Source organism: Callospermophilus lateralis, chromosome 6 (genome assembly GCF_048772815.1).
Source record: "Callospermophilus lateralis isolate mCalLat2 chromosome 6, mCalLat2.hap1, whole genome shotgun sequence".
Lineage (NCBI taxonomy): Eukaryota > Metazoa > Chordata > Mammalia > Rodentia > Sciuridae > Callospermophilus > Callospermophilus lateralis.
Window position 1 is genome coordinate 1,912,406 of NC_135310.1, and position 21,268 is coordinate 1,933,673.

Here is a 21,268-nt window from a genome sequence, read left to right on the forward strand (position 1 = left end):
ACACTCCAGGGGCCATGAACGTCCCGTGTGGCAGTGCAGGATGTATTTATTTGCCTGTGCCCTCTTGGCCAGTGCTGGCTGGGAAGGAAGGTCCACCCCAGCATCTGCCCTTGTTTCATCTGCAGACAGAGGCCACCGTCTGTCACGGGGCTCAGGGAGCACTGGGGAGGGGACCATGGATGCAGGGAGCCCGTGGCTGGAACGCATCAGGGCTCTTGGGATGGCCTTCTCTCCACTTGCCATGGCGTGGCAGCTGCTGGAGGGCACACTACACTCTGGGACGCCGAGTTCCACTGGAGACGCTCCTGCCAACCGTGTGTGATGGCGTGGTGAGCCGTCTGCACAGAGGGCACCTGGAGCCCGGGCACAAATTCAAGGGGGCAGGGGGCAGGGCCTGGGCAAAGGTGAAAGGACACAGGACCACTGGGACCAAGAAGGACGGTGTGGAGAGAGTGTGGACAGCATTGCCCGCGGCAAGGAGGAGACACGTAAGGGACAGTGCACCCAGGAAGGAGTGACAGACACCTGTGTGCCCAGCTCAGGCATGGCAAGGTCCTCTGTCCCTGCCCAGTTGGAGGCATTCTGGATGATTCCGCTGGTCTGCAGCACGCCCAGTCACTTCCCCGATTGTCACAACACACGACTAAACATTCAGGGTCCTGCAGGTGAACTGGGCTGGCACGACGCAATGACAGAGAAATCTCTTTCTTTGGGTTCAGCGATGGCCTCTCTGACCCAGCTCCCACCAAGGAGGCAAGACAGGCAAGACAGAGGGGGAGCCTGCCTCAAACCCGGGTTTTATTAATGGGGGGGCTAACCCATGGAACATTCTATCCACAAAAGGGCAAAGGATAGGCTGACAACCCACAGGGGGTGTGATTCAACCCCATCGGGTGACGCCCACCCCCAGAGCTGCACCTTTCTATCCAGGCGGAGGTCAAAACCCCTTGCACTGCAGGTGCAATGCAGTCCAGCACCTCTTTACCCAGGAGGTCCAGGTGTGTGCATGGCCCTGTTCAGGGCGGCCCGGTTCCTGATGGTGTGCGAGCCTCTGGGAGATAAGCATCGGACAGGAAGCAAGTGCTGAATCTGCCATGTGAGTGTGGAGACCCTCTGTGGGCTCAGGAGGCTGCCTCCCTGCGTTCAGCTGGCTCGCCGCACCCCTTTGGAACTCGGGTGGTGGAAGTCCCTCACCATGGCCCACTGCTGTCACATCGCTGTCCCCGTCTCTTCCTCCACTGCTTGGCTGGTCTGTGTGGCCGTGAGGGTCTTGACCGGGCTCCTGGATTCCAGGTACTCAACGGTCCCGTAGGAGACCATGGCCACTGCCAGGACGCCCAGCAGGATGTAGAGCTTGACACTGACACAGAGAAAGGAGCTGTAGCCGAAGGCGGCGACGAAGCCCAGGGCCTCCCACATGCGATAACTGGCGAAAGCCGCTTCCTTGTTCCTCTCGAACAGGGTGCCAAAGAGAGCTGCAAGGGGAGGCGGCGTGAAAACCTGCGCCGACCCAGCGCCAGGAGGACGTCGGCGACAGAGCGCTCTGCCGCTGCCCAGTCCCCTCAGAACTGGACTTTCCGACCAGCCCTCCCTACAGACCAGGAACCCCAGCCGACAGAGGGGGCTGCACAGCCAGGCCTGGCCAGGGACAGCACCCTCCCCAGCCAGGAGCCAGCGAGGCTGGGCCAGCCTGGCTGCTTCACTCAGGGACCTTCTGGGAAGCTGCTGAGGAGCTGGCCAAGCCAGGACCGAAGCGCTGAGTTTTCAGAGGGCAGCAGTAAGGCGACTCCTACATCTGGGATTTTCATTCCAATCCTTGGAGGATTTTTCCCTTTAAGTCACTCTTTTTCTTAACATCTTAAGTGTTTTTTTATTTATTCTATGAAAGTTTTATTTTATTTTTTTGGAGGGAGGTAACCAGGGATTGAACTCTCGGACACTCAACCCCTGAGCCACTTCCCAGCCCTATTTTGATCTTATTTAGAGACAGGGTCTCACTGAGTTGCTAAACACCTCACTTCTGCTGAGGCTGGCTTTGAACTTGCGATCCTCCTGCCTCAGCCTCTCAAGCCACTGGGATCACAGAGGTGCGCCACCCCGCCTGGCATGATCTCATTCTTAATGGTCACACAGAAGTAGACATGTTTGGGGGTTATCCTGAGAACTTAGAGCAGAAGAATTCCACCAACAGATCCGGGGTGGAAGGCCCCTGGCCTGGTGAAGGAGCTCGTGTGGATAGGAGGTCCTCACAGGACGGTGCTGATGAGAAAGGCTGCCGAGGATCGGGATGGGGTAACGTGGCTCCCTGGATGGGGATAGGTCACGGTGTCCTGGTAGGATGGGGGTAGATTGATCAATACGAATCCAGGAAAGCCTCATTAAAGTGGCCTCACAGGACCGGTGCTGATTAAGGGCCCCACGGGGCTGGTATAGATCAGAAGGGCCTGACTAGGTTTATGGAGACTACGTTGTCTTCCCAGGGCTGGGACCACTTAACCTCTCCCAGGATCCTTATTTTGAAGTCCTAACCCAAGTAGCTCAGAGTGTGCTCCTATTTGGAGACAGGGTCTTGGCAGAGATGACTAAGTCCAATGAGACCACCTAGGTGGCCCTAATCAGATATGGGCAGTGTCCTTACAGCAGAGGAAATCAGGCCACAGACTCCCAGAAGTATCACTTTGAGGACATGGGGAGGCAGGCCATCTGCAAGCTCAGAGACGGGCCTCAGCGGGCAGCAGCCCTGACCACACTGGCTGTCCAACTCAGGCCCCCACAAACGTGAGTGCTGTCAAGTCCCCTGGCTACGGTGGGACTGGCAGCTGCTGCAAACTCACGCAGTCTGATAAAAGCTTGCAGATGAAAGTCAGCCACTCAGCTTCCTGTCCCTCTGGGTGTGATTTTGGACACACCTACATGAGGTCTGCTAGAATCCCATCTCTGGACAGGACAGAGGAGCAGGTGCTTCTGGGAGGCCAGCTTATAAGATGACATGAGGACCTGCCCCAGTGTCTCCAGGTCACTGTCCAGCTCTGCCCAGCCTGCTGCTTCTCCCACCCTCTTCACAAAGACCACCCTTAGCCCCTGAGCTGCCACTGCAGAGCCTTCCCAGTATGCACGAGGCCATCCTGACAGCCTCGACACCTCCCTCCTCCTCCTGCCTAGACACATTCTAGTCTCTCTGCCAGCCCTCCCCCTCCCCCTGCTCCTCCCCCTCTCCTGATATTCCCACGCAGAGGGGAGTCCCCACCAGCATGGAGAAGTTGGGTCTTCCCTAGCCCTGTGACAGGGTGTTGCTGAGATGCTGAGGCTGCCTTGAGCTGGTGATCCTCCTGCCTCAGCCTCCTGAGATGCTGGGAATATAGCTATGCACCACCTTGGATGGGGGGCTGTGCCTTCTAGAGCAGGGCAAGGTCTGGGGAGCTCAGGGGAGCTCAGGGGAGCCAGCAGCAGAGACCCAGAGTTAAAATGCCTCTCTTGGCCACGACGGCTACCTGCAAACACACTCCGGGAGACATCACCAAGTACATGAGAATAACTGTTCTCCCCTAGGAGTTACGTCTTGGGAAAAGAAAACAATGTACCCTACTACAAAATACAGAAGTCATTCCACCTGAAACTACCCCTTATCCAAGGGTCCCTTGTTCTAGTCATTCACTGGACTTCAGCATTTGTTATGCCTGGGCTCTTAGTAACTTTGCTCAATTTTGACTTTTTTTTTTTTTTTTGCCTGAGAGTATGTTCTATGTCAATATAAAGAAAGGAATTAACACAATTGTTTGTGTGCCTCAGGGAGGAAAAATGCAAACATTCTCACTACAATCCTGTTAAACATCTAGGGAGTGACAGTATGGAAGCTGTGGAGCTGTTTAGCCAGTTCCTTCCTTGACTTGGAGTGCAGAAGTATTTTAGAGGATGCTCCTGCCAGGTGTGGCGGCACATGCCTGTAATCCCAGTGGCTCAGGAGGCTGAAACAGGGGGATTGTAGGTTCACAGCCAGCCTCGGCCACTTAGAGAGGCTGTGAGCAACCTACTGAGACCCTGTCTCAAAGTAAAAATTTAAAAATTTAGATGTGACATGATTATGTCACTCAGTAAATCACATTTGTCTCTGTGGTGCAGGTTTCACCAAAGCCACTGCCTCCACTGAGGTCGTAGGGAGGGTCAGGAGACCAGCTCCGAAGCCCAGGGCTGGCATTGAAGCTGCTCCGTGAACACGAAGAACATACGGGTCATGGGAAAGGACCTGTCCTGGGGTCCAGTCCAGGATCTGAGGGGACTGTGTACTTTTATACCAAGTGTCAGGGGAAAGCTGTCCCCTACCTGGCACACTGGGGTGTAGCTGGTTTGCAGATTTTCTTTATTGAATTTCTAATCCCCCAGTGTCTCCTGGGTAAGGGTGGAACAGTGCCGTCTCAAGGTCTTCCCTTGACAGGGCTTTTCTGAGCCATGTCCCTCCAAGGGGCCCTGTGATCCCATCACTGCAAGATCTGCCAGACACAGTGCTGTCTGCTTGCCTCCATCCCTGAGGTGGAAATGCAGGCCAGAGGGCTCCCTGCCCTTTTCAGCCACCAGCCAGACATACACCCCTGCTCCCACCCCCATCGCGCAAGAACATCTGCTTCCTGCTCTCCAGAGTGCCCTCCCTGCAAACCTGTTCACTCTCTCTGCAGGAAGCAGAGTCATCCAACTGCACAGAGGCCCACACCCCTGAGCTCAGCTGCCACTTCCCCGGGAGCCTCGCCAGCCCTACTGCCTGGGTCAGGACACCAATGTCTGGGTCAGCACACCACTGTCTGGGTCAGGGCTAAACTGTCTGGGTCAGGGCTCACTGTCTGGGTCAGCACACCACTGTCTGGGTCAGGGCTCCACTGTCTGGGTCAGGGCTCCACTGTCTGGGTCAGGGCTCCACTGTCTGGGTCAGCACACCACTGTCTGGGTCAGAACACCACTGTCTGGGTCAGGACACCACTGTCTGGGTCAGGGCTCCACTGTCTGGGTCAGGACACCACTGTCTGGGTCAGGGCTCCACTGTCTGGGTCAGCACACCACTGTCTGGGTCAGGGCTCCACTGTCTGGGTCAGGACACCACTGTCTGGGTCAGGGCTCCACTGTCTGGGTCAGCACACCACTGTCTGGGTCAGGGCTCCACTGTCTGGGTCAGGACACCACTGTCTGGGTCAGGGCTCCACTGTCTGGGTCAGGACACCACTGTCTGGGTAAGGGCTCCACTGTCTGGGTCAGGACACCACTGTCTGGGTCAGGGCTCCACTGTCTGGGTCAGGGCTCCACTGTCTGGGTCAGGGCTCCACTGTCTGGGTCAGGGCTCCACTGTCTGGGTCAGCACACCACTGTCTGGGTCAGGGCTCCACTGTCTGGGTCAGGACACCACTGTCTGGGTCAGGGCTCCACTGTCTGGGTCAGGACACCACTGTCTGGGTCAGGGCTCCACTGTCTGGGTCAGCACACCACTGTCTGGGTCAGGGCTCCACTGTCTGGGTCAGGGCTCCACTGTCTGGGTCAGGGCTCCACTGTCTGGGTCAGGGCTCCACTGTCTGGGTCAGGACACCACTGTCTGGGTCAGGGCTCCACTGTCTGGGTCAGCGCCCCACTGTCTGGGTCAGCACACCACTGTCTGGGTCAGGGCTCCACTGCCTGGGTCAGCACACCACTGTCTGGGTCAGGGCTCCACTGTCTGGGTCAGGGCTCCACTGTCTGGGTCAGGGCTCCACTGTCTGGGTCAGGGCTCCGCTGCCTGGGTCAGGGCTCCGCTGTCTGGGTCAGGGCTCCACTGTCTGGGTCAGGGCTCCACTGTCTGGGTCAGGGCTCCACTGTCTGGGTCAGGACACCACTGTCTGGGTCAGCACACCACTGTCTGGGTCAGGACACCACTGTCTGGGTCAGGACTCCACTGTCTGGGTCAGGACACCACTGTCTGGGTCAGGGCTCCACTGTCTGGGTCAGGGCTCCACTGTCTGGGTCAGGGCTCCACTGTCTGGGTCAGCACACCACTGTCTGGGTCAGGTCACCACTGTCTGGGTCAGCACACCACTGTCTGGGTCAGGTCACCACTGTCTGGGTCAGCACACCACTGTCTGGGTCAGGGCCCCACTGTCTAGGTCAGCACACCACTGTCTGGGTCAGCACACCACTGTCTGGGTCAGGACACCACTGTCTGGGTCAGGGCTCCACTGTCTGGGTCAGCACACCACTGTCTGGGTCAGCGCCCCACTGTCTGGGTCAGGGCCCCACTGTCTGGGTCAGCACACCACTGTCTGGGTCAGCACACCACTGTCTGGGTCAGGGCTCCACTGTCTGGGTCAGCACACCACTGTCTGGGTCAGCACACCACTGTCTGGGTCAGGACACCACTGTCTGGGTCAGCACACCACTGTCTGGGTCAGCACACCACTGTCTGGGTCAGGACACCACTGTCTGGGTCAGGGCTCCACTGTCTGGGTCAGGGCCCCACTGTCTGGGTCAGGGCTCCACTGTCTGGGTCAGGACACCACTGTCTGGGTCAGGGCTCCACTGTCTGGGTCAGGACACCACTGTCTGGGTCAGGGCCCCACTGTCTAGGTCAGCACACCACTGTCTGGGTCAGGACACCACTGTCTGGGTCAGGGCTCCACTGTCTGGGTCAGGACACCACTGTCTGGGTCAGGGCTCCACTGTCTGGGTCAGGACACCACTGTCTGGGTCAGCACACCACTGTCTGGGTCAGGACACCACTGTCTGGGTCAGCACACCACTGTCTGGGTCAGCACACCACTGTCTGGGTCAGGACACCACTGTCTGGGTCAGGACACCACTGTCTGGGTCAGGGCTCCACTGCCTGGGTCAGCACACCACTGTCTGGGTCAGGGCTCCACTGTCTGGGTCAGCACACCACTGTCTGGGTCAGCACACCACTGTCTGGGTCAGGACACCACTGTCTGGGTCAGGACACCACTGCCTGTGTCAGCACACCACTGTCTGGGTCAGCACACCACTGTCTGGGTCAGCACACCACTGTCTGGGTCAGGGCTCCACTTCCTGGGTCAGCACACCACTGTCTGGGTCAGGGCTCCACTGCCTGGGTCAGCACACCACTGTCTGGGTCAGCACACCACTGTCTGGGTCAGGGCTCCACTGCCTGGGTCAGCACACCACTGTCTGGGTCAGGGCTCCACTGTCTGGGTCAGCACACCACTGTCTGGGTCAGCACACCACTGTCTGGGTCAGGACACCACTGTCTGGGTCAGGACACCACTGTCTGGGTCAGGACACCACTGCCTGTGTCAGCACACCACTGTCTGGGTCAGGGCTCCACTGCCTGGGTCAGGGCTCCACTGCCTGGGTCAGGGCTCCACTGCCTGGGTCAGCACACCACTGCCTGGGTCAGCACACCACTGTCTGGGTCAGCACACCACTGTCTGGGTCAGGGCTCCACTGTCTGGGTCAGGACACCACTGTCTGGGTCAGGACACCACTGTCTGGGTCAGCACACCACTGTCTGGGTCAGGACACCACTGCCTGTGTCAGCACACCACTGTCTGGGTCAGGGCTCCACTGCCTGGGTCAGCACACCACTGTCTGGGTCAGGGCTCCACTGTCTGGGTCAGCACACCACTGTCTGGGTCAGGGCTCCACTGTCTGGGTCAGGACACCACTGTCTGGGTCAGGACACCACTGTCTGGGTCAGGGCTCCACTGTCTGGGTCAGCACACCACTGTCTGGGTCAGGGCTCCACTGTCTGGGTCAGCACACCACTGTCTGGGTCAGCACACCACTGTCTGGGTCAGGACACCACTGTCTGGGTCAGGACACCACTGTCTGGGTCAGGACACCACTGCCTGTGTCAGCACAACACTGTCTGGGTCAGGGCTCCACTGCCTGGGTCAGGGCTCCACTGCCTGGGTCAGGGCTCCACTGCCTGGGTCAGCACACCATTGCCTGGGTCAGCACACCACTGTCTGGGTCAGCACACCACTGTCTGGGTCAGGGCTCCACTGTCTGGGTCAGGACACCACTGTCTGGGTCAGGACACCACTGTCTGGGTCAGCACACCACTGTCTGGGTCAGGACACCACTGCCTGTGTCAGCACACCACTGTCTGGGTCAGGGCTCCACTGCCTGGGTCAGCACACCACTGTCTGGGTCAGGGCTCCACTGTCTGGGTCAGCACACCACTGTCTGGGTCAGGGCTCCACTGTCTGGGTCAGGACACCACTGTCTGGGTCAGGACACCACTGTCTGGGTCAGGGCTCCACTGTCTGGGTCAGCACACCACTGTCTGGGTCAGCACACCACTGTCTGGGTCAGGGCTCCACTGTCTGGGTCAGGGCTCCACTGTCTGGGTCAGCACACCACTGTCTGGGTCAGGACACCACTGTCTGGGTCAGGGCTCCACTGTCTGGGTCAGCACACCACTGTCTGGGTCAGCACACCACTGTCTGGGTCAGGGCTCCACTGTCTGGGTCAGGGCTCCACTGTCTGGGTCAGCACACCACTGTCTGGGTCAGCACACCACTGTCTGGGTCAGGGCTCCACTGTCTGGGTCAGGGCTCCACTGTCTGGGTCAGCACACCACTGTCTGGGTCAGCACACCACTGTCTGGGTCAGGACACCACTGTCTGGGTCAGCACACCACTGTCTGGGTCAGGACACCACTGTCTGGGTCAGGACACCACTGTCTGGGTCAGGGCTCCACTGCCTGGGTCAGCACACCACTGTCTGGGTCAGGGCTCCACTGTCTGGGTCAGCACACCACTGTCTGGGTCAGCACACCACTGTCTGGGTCAGGACACCACTGTCTGGGTCAGGACACCACTGTCTGGGTCAGGACACCACTGCCTGTGTCAGCACACCACTGCCTGTGTCAGCACACCACTGTCTAGGTCAGCACACCACTGTCTGGGTCAGCACACCACTGTCTGGGTCAGGGCTCCACTGCCTGGGTCAGCACACCACTGTCTGGGTCAGGGCTCCACTGCCTGGGTCAGCACACCACTGTCTGGGTCAGCACACCACTGTCTGGGTCAGGGCTCCACTGCCTGGGTCAGCACACCACTGTCTGGGTCAGGGCTCCACTGTCTGGGTCAGCACACCACTGTCTGGGTCAGCACACCACTGTCTGGATCAGGACACCACTGTCTGGGTCAGGACACCACTGTCTGGGTCAGGACACCACTGCCTGTGTCAGCACACCACTGTCTGGGTCAGGGCTCCACTGCCTGGGTCAGGGCTCCACTGCCTGGGTCAGGGCTCCACTGCCTGGGTCAGCACACCACTGCCTGGGTCAGCACACCACTGTCTGGGTCAGCACACCACTGTCTGGGTCAGGGCTCCACTGTCTGGGTCAGGACACCACTGTCTGGGTCAGGACACCACTGTCTGGGTCAGCACACCACTGTCTGGGTCAGGACACCACTGCCTGTGTCAGCACACCACTGTCTGGGTCAGGGCTCCACTGCCTGGGTCAGCACACCACTGTCTGGGTCAGGGCTCCACTGTCTGGGTCAGCGCACCACTGTCTGGGTCAGGGCTCCACTGTCTGGGTCAGGACACCACTGTCTGGGTCAGGACACCACTGTCTGGGTCAGGGCTCCACTGTCTGGGTCAGCACACCACTGTCTGGGTCAGCACACCACTGTCTGGGTCAGGGCTCCACTGTCTGGGTCAGCACACCACTGTCTGGGTCAGCACACCACTGTCTGGGTCAGGACACCACTGTCTGGGTCAGGACACCACTGTCTGGGTCAGGACACCACTGCCTGTGTCAGCACACCACTGTCTGGGTCAGGGCTCCACTGCCTGGGTCAGGGCTCCACTGCCTGGGTCAGGGCTCCACTGCCTGGGTCAGCACACCACTGCCTGGGTCAGCACACCACTGTCTGGGTCAGCACACCACTGTCTGGGTCAGGGCTCCACTGTCTGGGTCAGGACACCACTGTCTGGGTCAGGACACCACTGTCTGGGTCAGCACACCACTGTCTGGGTCAGGACACCACTGCCTGTGTCAGCACACCACTGTCTGGGTCAGGGCTCCACTGCCTGGGTCAGCACACCACTGTCTGGGTCAGGGCTCCACTGTCTGGGTCAGCACACCACTGTCTGGGTCAGGGCTCCACTGTCTGGGTCAGGACACCACTGTCTGGGTCAGGACACCACTGTCTGGGTCAGGGCTCCACTGTCTGGGTCAGCACACCACTGTCTGGGTCAGCACACCACTGTCTGGGTCAGGGCTCCACTGTCTGGGTCAGGGCTCCACTGTCTGGGTCAGCACACCACTGTCTGGGTCAGGACACCACTGTCTGGGTCAGGACACCACTGTCTGGGTCAGGGCTCCACTGTCTGGGTCAGGGCTCCACTGTCTGGGTCAGCACACCACTGTCTGGGTCAGGACACCACTGTCTGGGTCAGCACACCACTGTCTGGGTCAGGGCTCCACTGTCTGGGTCAGGGCTCCACTGTCTGGGTCAGGACACCACTGTCTGTGTCAGCACACCACTGTCTGAGTCCGGACACCACTGTCTGGGTCAGGACACCACTGTCTGGGTCAGCACACCACTGTCTGGGTCAGGGCTCCACTGTCTGGATCAGGACACCACTGTCTGGGTCAGGGGTCCACTACCTGGGCCATGGCTCCCTCCATAACCGTGGGGGTGGGGGCCGAGTTAAATTTCCACTCTCCACGCTGCTTCCCCCGACCCCAGTCCTGTCACCGAACTGGATGAGGACTGAGGCCTGTGACTCCTGCCATCATCATGGGTGTTCTACTTCCTCCCAGTCACCAGTCCCCCAAGTACATCAGGGGTCCCTGGGGACAGTTCTGTGGGGCTGCACCTGGACCCTGTCACCTCTCCTTGGCATTCTGGTCCTGTCCCACATCTGTGCCGGGGTGGGGGGCGGGACCACCAGTGTCTGCCTCACCATTTCCCATGGCCTGGCGTCAAGGTCACCCATCCTGTGATCTGGTGCCTGTATCTGGCCCACTCTCTGAACCCTGCAGGCCTCTCTCCTCCTCCCCCTCTGCTCAGCTTCTGGTCACCCAGGGACCACCAGGCCATGCAGGTGGCTCACCCTGCACAGCTGGAGCTGAACAGACACTCAGAGACATACTGCAGACCCAGAGCTCGGTGAGAAGCCCTCACAGTCCGGGCTCCCTCTCCCTTCCCCCACGCAAGCACCTGGCCTCTGATGGAGCCTTGGGCTGGCTGGGGTCTGGCGGCCACACCAGCGGCTGTCCACTCCCCTGCCATCTGCCCAGTGACTGAGCAAGGGGGCCAAGGGGCTGGGCTCTGCTCACTCACCATTGTTCTGCGTCTGCCAGACAGCGTCCCCCATGCCCCAGAGGCCGGGGAGCAGGAAGAACACTGCCATCTGGGAGGAGCGTGGACGCCACAGCAGGAGGGCCAAGATGCAGGAGAGGTGGGTGGCTGCACCTGGGACAGAGGGAGGGGCCAGGACACGCAGTGCTTAGACCCCAGCAGAGGAGCCACATTTCCTCCTCTGCCCCCTGCTTAGCCGTCACCACAGTGTGAGGGGACCGCAGGTCTCTTGAGCAAGCTGGGGCATTGTGCGACCTGATCCGGGTGGACCTCTGGGCTCCAAACCTGCCTCAGAGAACCTGTCCCGTGGACTGCAGCTGCCTCAGCCTGGGGGGTTATAGGCTGTCTTCTCTGGACCTCAGGTGGCTCCTAAGCTGAGGGGACTTAGACTCAGTGACTGCAGAGGGGCTTCTCATGAGGGTGAGCCTAGGCCCCTGGTCAAATGTTTCTACGGAGCTCCTGGGCCTCCGAGCTACTGGGTGGCACCTGTGCCATCAGTCCCCACCCCCTGTCTGAGCAGTCCCCCCCTTCCACTGCCGAACTGGGAGGGGGCCACCTACCCAGCACGTAGATGGCTCTCCTGCCCGTGTAGTGGGAGAGCCTCCCAAACAACAGAGAGCAGAGCGCAGTGGACGCAGAGAAGCAGATCATCACGTAGCCCACAAACTGGATGCCCAGGACGCAGGTGACGAAGGACTGCAGGAAGCACAGGGGGCCGTCAGCAGGGCCCACGCTCCTCTGTGGCTCCAGCCCCAACTCCCTGTGCTGCTGAGAACCACTGGCCCTGGGACAGCAGGCACACTCCTGTCTGCAGGCCCAGCACAGGGGACGACACTCGTGACCGTAGGGACATCCCCCCAGGGTCACAGCTGAAAAGAGAGCGAGTGGACAGACTTCTACGTGGAGTCCTCCCCGTTCTGTGCCCGGTGTCACCGTCTAGGCATCGACCCACGGCACTGGGAGGGACAATCGTCCACCAACCCCATCACTTCCTACTGGCCCTAAAGACAGAAGAAGATGGTTTGAAAATGGGGGTCTAGCAGGAGAGGCCAGGAGCTGAGATGCTGCCCTGCCAGTCACAGGAAGTCCCTGGGCACCCTCAGCACACACTGCCATCCTGGGCAGGACCAAGGCAGACACCCAGGAGAAGGGCCGGGCTGACGGCAGCCCACATGGAGACTGCTCACCTGGGCTGGGGCACGGACAGCCCTGATGGCTTTGGGGTGTCCAAAGGCCAAGTGGACTTTGGGTTGTCCTGTTTGCCTCTTTGGAACCTTCGAGACCCTCCCTCCACACCGGAGACTGCCCTCCGTATAGCACTGACACACGCAATTCACCACACCAGACAGTCCTGGGGCACACTCGTCCCTCAAGGATGCTTGTCCTTGATCTGAAATTCAGTCTGAATGGGCAGCTGCCCCAATGGTGCTGGTAGGCAGCTCGGCCAGGGAGGCGGGGTGGTGGGAATGAGGCAGGAGGACCAAGCCCTGGAGGGCAGGCCTAGGTGACCCAGACTAGCCAGTCCAGCCTTGATTGTGGCCCTCTCAAGGTTACATAATGCCCAGAGTGTGGTGGGGACAGGGATGTCAACTCCCACCCAGGACCTGAGAGGGCCTGTGGGTCTGAAGGTACTTGGGGCTGAGTCACACGCTCAGCCCTGCCAGGGCCAGGACCTCTGTGGGCTGTTCCCACCCTGGACCTGGGTAGGTGGCCCTGGGACCCTGTGTCCCTTCAGGTGCAGACGGGGCAGGGGCACCAGTCGGGCGGTGACTGCATGAGCTGCTGCAGGGCCTACCCTGGTGTACTCTCCAGAGAGGAACCCCTGCTGCAGTCCACTGTACATCGGCAGCAGGGTCAGGAGGCACAGGCGCTTGTCCCTGAAGAGCTTGAAGGTTGACAGTAAGGTGGACCCAAGGCGTGATGGCTTCGTCTCGGCCTCGTTCTGGGATTCACTGTCCTCTGTGGCTTCCAGAAACACGGCTGTCAGCAGGATGGCCAGGACGCCAATCGCTGAAAGGGGCAGAGGGGCTTCAGTGTGGACAGGACTCACCCAACTGCTTCCTGCCTTCCCACAGGTTCTCCCAGTCCAGACGCAGGTGCCATCAGACACACCAGACCTCAGCCAAGCCTGGGACCCCACGTGCCTAGCCACACAGACACACATGTTGCTCGTGGTCAACGTGGGGCCTCCAGGCTTCCACGGGGAACCTGCCATGGACCCGCACTGTCTTCACGGGCACAGGAGACACAGCAGCTGGAGAGACCCCAGGCCACCGTCTGTCTGAATTCCTGCAGCAATGTCTACCGACAGCAGACTTTTTAGGAAAACAAGTTCTATCAGGGTACCATGTGCTACACTCGTGTTTATTTTGAATCTTTTACCTAAAATACTTTGGTGGGAACTGGTTAAATGGAGTGGATGCCATCACAGTGGGTCACGTTCGCTGCAGGGGATAAGGACAGAACTCTATTACCCAGGTGGAAGAGGCCACCAAGATCAGTAAAGAAGAGACAAAGCAAGTGCTGAGCCAGGTGCTGACCATGCGCCACCCGTGCTCAGCAAGGGGGACATGGGGATTTAGTCCCTATGTGCCCTGAAGGACTGGAGAGAAGCAGACTGGGGCGGAGGGACAGTGCTGAGGGGCTGCACAGCCTTTTATCTGAACCACGTCAACGGGCTGCTGTGTAAACTGCTGTTTCTAACAGTGATGGGATCCGCTCCGAGGGAGCATCCTGGACCCCCAGGTGCCAGGCCTCAGGAGCCAATGAGTCCCCTCCTCCCCGCCTGCCCCTGGCCCGCCCTCCTGTGCCTCAGCCCTGCTCTGGGTGGGGCCAAGCTGCTGCAGGTGGTGTCTCTCCACAGAGTCCCTTTCACTCCCAGCCGGTTCTCGGCTTTCTGGCAACAGGGATGACCCCGTGTGGGTGGCACAGGCTAGACGGAGGGAGTCTGGTCTTTCCCTTCCTCCTGGCACCGCTGGTCCTCAGAACACTTTGCAAGGACTCCTTCCCAGGGCGAGTATCTCAGACCTGCCCTCCTTGAAGTTGGTGTGAAGGATTCGTCTCCGTCTCTCTGACCTCGCCACCCCTCCCCTTTCATGACCAAGGGGCACTGGGGAGGCTCACCGAGCTCTGCAGCTGACCAGCCCTCACCAGCCACGTCAGGGCCTTCACCACTCGCCCAACAGACAGCTGGGTGTGGGGCACAGGAGCTCCCTGGCATCCCCAGCTGAACAGGCCCCTCCAGAGGAAGCCTGGAGTCTGGCTGCGTGTGAATCAGGGGGAAATCATGGTTTCCTCTCCTCTGCGGAGAAGGGAGCTTGGGAGAGGCAGGTCAGCATGCAGAAGCCACACACCTTTGCTAGGAGCCAGGTGTGTGCAGACACCATGTGACCCAGTTCCCTCAAGGCAGTGGGGGATGTTGTGCAGGTAACGCTCTCGCCCTAAAGAAACTGGCTGCCAGAAACGTCTTCATGAGTACAAGGTCAGGGAGCCTGAGGTCACTAAGCCACCGTGCTCTGCAGGTGCCAAGTATCTAATGAGCAGCACCTGGGGCTAAGGCAAAGGAGGACTTGAAGGTGGCCTGAGGGTGCCACCCGTGCAGGGCAGGAGGGAAGGAGGGCCCGCGAGCCACGGACGCGCTGAGGGGCTCTCCATGGTCTGTGCCACTCCTCTAGATCTGGGTCAGCACTCGGTCTGTGGCCACATCCTGCTACCACCTGCTGCCGTGAATACTGCGTTACCGTTGACTGACCCACGTCTCTGGCCTTCCCCGGGTGAAGACAGAACGAGCAGTTTCTTGACACCAGGGGATGCCAGGAGCCTAATGTCCACTCCCAGATCCATCTCTCAGGGTGGTCACCCCAGGTCTGGAGTCCTGGAGCCATGGTCTCTGCTCTTGGTTGTCCAACTAGAGAGTGCAGAGCAGGGACGTGATCTCAGCTCAGCCTGGACACTGCCGTGAGCTGGGCCTACCTGCTCCCGTGGGGGACAGGGAAGGAAATGCAGGGAAAGCGGAAAGCTCAGGCCTGGCTGACCTCTACCCCTGTCCCCAGCACCAGACCCACAGAACCTGGGAACCCACGGGAAAGCACAGGCCACAGCCCGCTCCTCACCGACTCCCTCCACACCCTCCACTCTCCTTCCCAGCCACTCATCGGGCCTCAGACACCTTGGAGGGTCACCAGTCTCTGCTGTCCAGCCATGCTCCTGAACCTCCAGGCTCTCGGTCCCTCTGACCCTCTCACACCCACTCCCTGCTGCTTCTGCTCTCTTGTGTGCTCTGACTCCCCGTTTGCTCTTCCGTCTTCTGCAGGGCTCCCATGCCCTGGCCAGCCTGTGAGCACTGAGTCGCCCAGGCTATGGACCGTCCTCCCTGAAGCCCTTCCTGCTTCTTCCTCCCTAAAAACTCATCTCCTCCTGAGATCTCAAACTTGGCCCCTAGATGCCCCCAGACCCTCTCCTGTATCTGGTCCCCTGTACACTCTGAAGGGTCATCTGCCCCATCAAGCCAAATGCCTGCAGGCTGGTTGGCCTCAGCCACTTCTCCCTGTGTCTGCACACACACCCACTGGTCTTGTCCTCACTGTCCAGATGCTGCCTGTGCCCCTCGCTGCTCCTCTGGGTTGTGGCTCCCTGCTGGCTGGTCACCACCCAGCTTTCCTGCATCCCCACATCAGGTGGATATGAAAATCTGCCCAGGAAACAGATCTGCCCTTGTCCTTGGGTCTTTCACAGTAGCCTTGACCAGTCTGACCACCTGTCTCAGACAGCCCACAGTGTCCCCCCAGTCGCACCTCCATCCACCCTTCCTGGCCTTTCAGGGTCACCTGGATGGAGTTGGTCCTCAATGCCTTGGTCCCCTGGATGGGGTCTGTGGTAGCTGCTCGCCTAGTGAGCTAGCTGTGGCCAGTGAGCTGGCCAAGTGTGGCTAGGGAGCCTTAGAAACAGACTGTGGGATTTAATTGGTTGGAATGTGGCTGATGGCCAGTGCATGGGGCTCTGGGGATGAGAAGAGATTTAAATGTCACGGGCACCCTGCAGGGTAGCGCTGGCCCCCAGGCCTGCTTTCCAAAGAGAAGCCCCTGAAGACCTCCAGACCACACAGGGCAGGGGTGCTGAACGGAGACGGACCACTTAGGAGCTGGAAGGTGCTCTTCAACCCAGGAAGAGGCTGGGCTTGGCCTTCGTGGGACTCTCTTGGGCTCAGGACACGTACCGGTGTAGATGCCCAGCAGTGTGTAGATCAGCTCCTGGGAGGGGCGGTGGGTGCTGTTGTTGGGTGCTGTGACCATCAGGCAGTCGTTGGCCCCACAAGACTCGGGGTGCTCCTCTGGGGTGGCCTCTGTGGGGTCAGGAGTGTTAAGGTCTGTAAACAAGTCAGATTGGCACCTGGTATTTTGCCAGAGAAATGTTAGAGTCTGTAAACAAGTCTGGATGGCGCCTGGCCAAATGCCAGAGGGAGTGGTTTGTAAAGTAACAAAAGCAAGCCATTAAGTGTGGAGATTCCTGATTGGTTGACTGCTGTATCTAGTTTATGCTAATTAAGATAAGCTGTGTGGAATGTATAAATACCGCTCCTGTCCTACAATAAACGGCTCCTATTCCTGCTGCATCAACGTACACAAGTCATTCGTCACCCCCCGCTTATTCTGCTGCAGCCGGACTGCAGCAAGGAGCAAACAGCCTATGAGAGTCCTGGTGATAGAGAGTCCTGGGCGTCGGAATGGGAACAGGGCGCAGGGTGGTGGAGCCTCTGAGGCAGGACGTGGAAGGACCCAGCTGTTTGACAAGGACCAGGGCACGGTCACCCTTAGGCACACCCTGATCTCAAGACCCCTCATCAGGGAGGGAGAGGGTCAAATCCACTTTCTGCCGAGACAGGGAAGAGCACACGCAGCGTGGGCCTGGCTACTTCGTGCCCTCTCCTAACGCACCGCAGTCGGTGTCCAGGGTCTGCACGGCACAGCCTCGTGACAGTGACCTCGCAGCACTGTCTGGCGAGACGTGCAGCACAGGGACGGAAGGCCGTGAGAGCTGAGGGCACCAGGCGGTGGGTGCGGAAACCCCGCTGGCCCTGAGGATGTGTGTCCTGGGTTCCTGCCCTCAGCTCCCTGGCCTGAATGTCCAGTGAGCCTGCTGCTGCACTCGCCAGGGCCCAGACGTAGCCCTCCCTGCTGGGGGACAGCAAGAACCAAGCCCCTGTGGTCTCCCTGTGGGGATGCCAGTAGCCAGTGATGATGGTGCTCTGGAAAGAGCAGGAGGTTTGGCTACAACTTCCCAAAGCTGGGCTCTACCTGGGAGAGCAGGAGCTGGGCCAGGCTGCAGGACAGGGTCAACCCGACAGCAGCAAGAGGCCAGAGCCTTTCCCCCAGGGCCAGCTCCTACCCAGCTCCTCTGGCCAGACTGAGATCCTCCACACGGTGGTGTGCAAGTCACGTTCCACATCACGGCTGGGCAAGGGACACTTAAGGCAGGTGACGCAGGGCTCCGCCATGAGTGCACCTCTTGTTACAGGAAGGACTGGCCACAGAACTTTAAAAAGCTGCCCATGGATTAATTCCATAGGAAATAGTCAGGCAAACCTGTTCTTTGCCCCCAAGGAAGCCATGACTCCATGGACCCTTGCTCCCTGGGAGGGGGCAACGTGTGGAGATGGATCTTCAGACCCTGACTGTCCTTGGAGGAGCAGGGTCCGCATGTGACTCTGCAGCTGGGGCCAGCTGAGGGCCTCCTCTGGGAACAAGGGCAAGTGCCTACGTGCTGTCCGCCCTCTTGGAGGTCACCAGGGACACCCTGTTCTTCCCTTACCTTGAGTGGGAGTCTGCCCAAACACCAGAGAGGAGATCAAGTTGCCCCACACCCCAGAGGACTGGAAGATGAGGAAGAAGATGCCGAAGTACTGGTTCACCACGTCCTCGCCGAGCTCGCCCACTTCCTGTGCATGCGTGTTCCCCAGGACCGTGAGGTAGGTGCACTGAGCAGACCACAGGGGGGCCGCTCCCAGCCCCAGCAAGATGGAGGTGGGGATCAAGGTGAACCTGCAGAAAGCAATGGGTGGCCCCTGCATCCCTGCCCTTGATCCTGGCCACGCCTCCCAGACTCACCCTCCTCAACTGAAGGTTGAGGTTCTTCCTGCCATTACTGGGGCCATGGAGCCCGTGGGGTGCAAGGGAAGCTGAGGGCCGTGGACAGATCCCAGGAAGAGGTCAGCACTGGAGGTCAGGAGGAAGAGAGGGAGCCTTCGGAAAGGCAGGGAAGTCCTGGTGGGAAAGTGGGGAGGGGGCTGCCAGTCAGCCTCCCACAGAAACTGAAGGGACCAGCACAGAGGAGCGCAGTCAGGTGCCACCAGAGTCCTGCAAACCAGGAGGCGGGTGGGCGGGAGGGCGGATACCAGCTGGCGTAGAAGTTGCCCAGGGAGAAGGCCACGTAGCAGCACATGGAGCCAACAATGGTCCACTTGCAGCCACATCTCTTGATGAGAATGGGTGGAAGGAACATGGAGGACAGTAGGACAGCGCCGTAGAGCGTGCCGAGCGTCGCCACCCCCATGCCGTCCTCGCTGTAGAGGCTGCTCTGTGGAAACAAGACTGGCCTGTCAAGGAGGGGGAGGAATAGGCAGGGGAGGGGTGTGGGTGCGAGGACCTGTGGGCTCAAGGCCACCTCAGGTCCCCAACCTAGCAACAGGCCCTCTTGTGCTAAGGACACTGCAGGTAAGTGGCGTAAGGCCAGCAGCCTGTCAACAGCAGGCACGGGCACCCTGCTCCCTGTAAGTGTGGAGGTGGGGACACCCGCCGGCCTCAGCACCTGGGAGGAGGACCAAGAGAAGCTGCTGGAAGGCCTCCCTCTGCGTGGAAGCAGAGGGCCCTTCTCCCGATCCTCCTGCAGCGCTGGAGCAGTACTGAACTCTGGTTCAATACTGGGCATGCAGTAGGAGGCCACTTCTTGACCTGGTTGACAAACCATGGGAGACTGTGGTCATCACCAGAAGTTCCAAAACGGTGTCATTGTGTGACAGCCCTGGCCACAAGGTGCAACACTGAGCAAACTGCTCTCAGGGACAGCGATGGCCTGCCTCCTGCCAGTCCATGGAACTCTCTGAAGGTCTAACTGCCAGTGAAAGATCAGACTTGAAGTCATGTCGACTCAGCCCAGGTCCATGGCACCAGCACCAGAGCCTTCTGGAAACCATGGGGTTTGTACGACTCGGACTCAGGAGGAAGCAGTCCATCAGTAGTTCAGAAGGAAGACTGTTCTGCCCAGGTTCACACTTTTGCTTAAAGGCAGCATGGGATCGATGAGGTCTAGCAAGGTTTGATAGATTGTTATTTCTGCACAGAGCACAAAGCCAGGGGCAGGGAGCCATGGAATTCAGGATTTTTCTTGTGTCTCCTTCTGACCACCAAAGGCAAATCGTCCTCTAAAGCACTCTCTCGAGACACTGGCTCTGCTTGTCCAAGGGTCACACAGTGTACAGCCCGTGGAAATGTAAGTAGGACTGATGCTGTCAGGTTTGTATTAAAACACAGTCTGTTCTGGAGAATTCAGAGGCACGGGGCGAAGAGAGTCTAGGGTGCATTGACAAAAGAAATGGCCTTGCACTATCTGTTGCCTGTGGCTCTGGAGGCAGGACAAGCTTAGAGGTCAAGGTCATGTTCCAAGGCCCACACCTACCTGCAGGTTCTGCAGACCTCCGTAGGCTGTGAAGAGGAGGAGGAATCCAAAGGAGACCACGAGGACGTTCCTCAGGCTTCTCTCCATGGTGCCGGCTCAGGATCCACTGGCAGTGGGCACATAGAGGTGGAGCTCCCTGCAAGAAGCAAGTCGGCACAGGGAAGCCACCTGAGCCAGGGTTCAGTCCTCCCTCTGAGTCACAGTGTGCTAGCCGTCCAGGCTGCTGCTAGTTAATGAACTTGGTCACACTGGGCCCCGGAGCACCAGGGTGTGTTACTCATTTACCTTCCTGCATCTCACCTCGACCCCTTCCTCTGAGGCAGTGCGGGTGGCTCTTCTCAGCCGGGACACGATGGCACTTCACATTACTTTGGATAGGTGTGATCTTATGGCAAAGTGATACACTTCCTATTCTACACGTGCATGCTACCTACCTTCTACCTGGAAAGAAGTTGTCAACAGTGCTGAATGTGGAAGGTTCTTCTGTCCTAAAAAGCAAAGCATAAATGTCAACCCCAAGGCACCGAGTTCAACTTCTGAGAAGGTGCTAATATGAGGACACCCCAGGCCCAGCCTTGGCATTGCAAAGACCCGATGATCTTACACTGTTGAGGCCATTTAAGAAGATTCCATGAGTAGGACTCTTTACAACATGCAGAGCACCCAGTGGGCCCATTTCATCCACACAGCACTCTTCTAACTATCTAAGAAATCTAAGACCTGTTACACACAGGACACAGCTTCAGCCAAGGGGTTGGACATGTCCCTCGAGCAGTGCTGGTCGGGTCAGCAGTCACTGGCCACATGCAACAGCTGAGCTCCTGACCTGCAGCAGGTGGAGCTGTGACACGGAACTCAGAGCTACATTTTATTTAGTTAATTAAAATTCAAACAGCAGTTACTGAATTGGAGAGGGCAAGTCTGCCCCAAACCTCAGAGCCGAAGCTGGAAAAATCCCTTTGCTACTCATTTGTTAGTAAAGCTAGATGCTTGCGGACTGTTCCCAAAACTCTGTGACCCTGGTCACCTCTACCTAGTGTGGATCTATGAAGTGAGCCTTCCAGCATTGGTCAGGGACATGTGGTGGCAACTGTTGAGGGAAGCCACCATCTGAAAACTATGACCCTCAGTCAAGGGGATGAGGTGCTGGAAGCTTAGTCTGATGACAATGAAAGTTTGATGGGATAATAAGTATGTGGAGCACATGTGGGTGACGCTGCTCGTGCAGAACTGAGAGCAGCATGGTGCACAGGGCCTGACCCTGGAAAGGCTCAACCGTTCCCCCTGGT

At 59.0% G+C, this 21,268-nt stretch overlaps 1 protein-coding gene across 1 annotated transcript; it reads right to left on the reverse strand.

The window, feature by feature from the left end:
* Nucleotides 1-1,209: 1,209 nt before the first annotated feature.
* LOC143401756 (protein unc-93 homolog A-like) lies at nt 1,210-20,066 on the reverse strand. The gene is made up of 8 exons (XM_076859379.2): nt 19,980-20,066; nt 18,700-18,881; nt 18,117-18,346; nt 16,525-16,650; nt 13,105-13,319; nt 11,870-12,005; nt 11,292-11,423; nt 1,210-1,475 (listed from the first exon to the last, which is right to left on the reverse strand). The coding sequence occupies exons 1-8, from the start codon at nt 20,064-20,066 to the stop codon at nt 1,210-1,212; spliced, it is 1,374 nt and encodes a 457-aa protein (XP_076715494.2).
* Nucleotides 20,067-21,268: the final 1,202 nt, after the last annotated feature.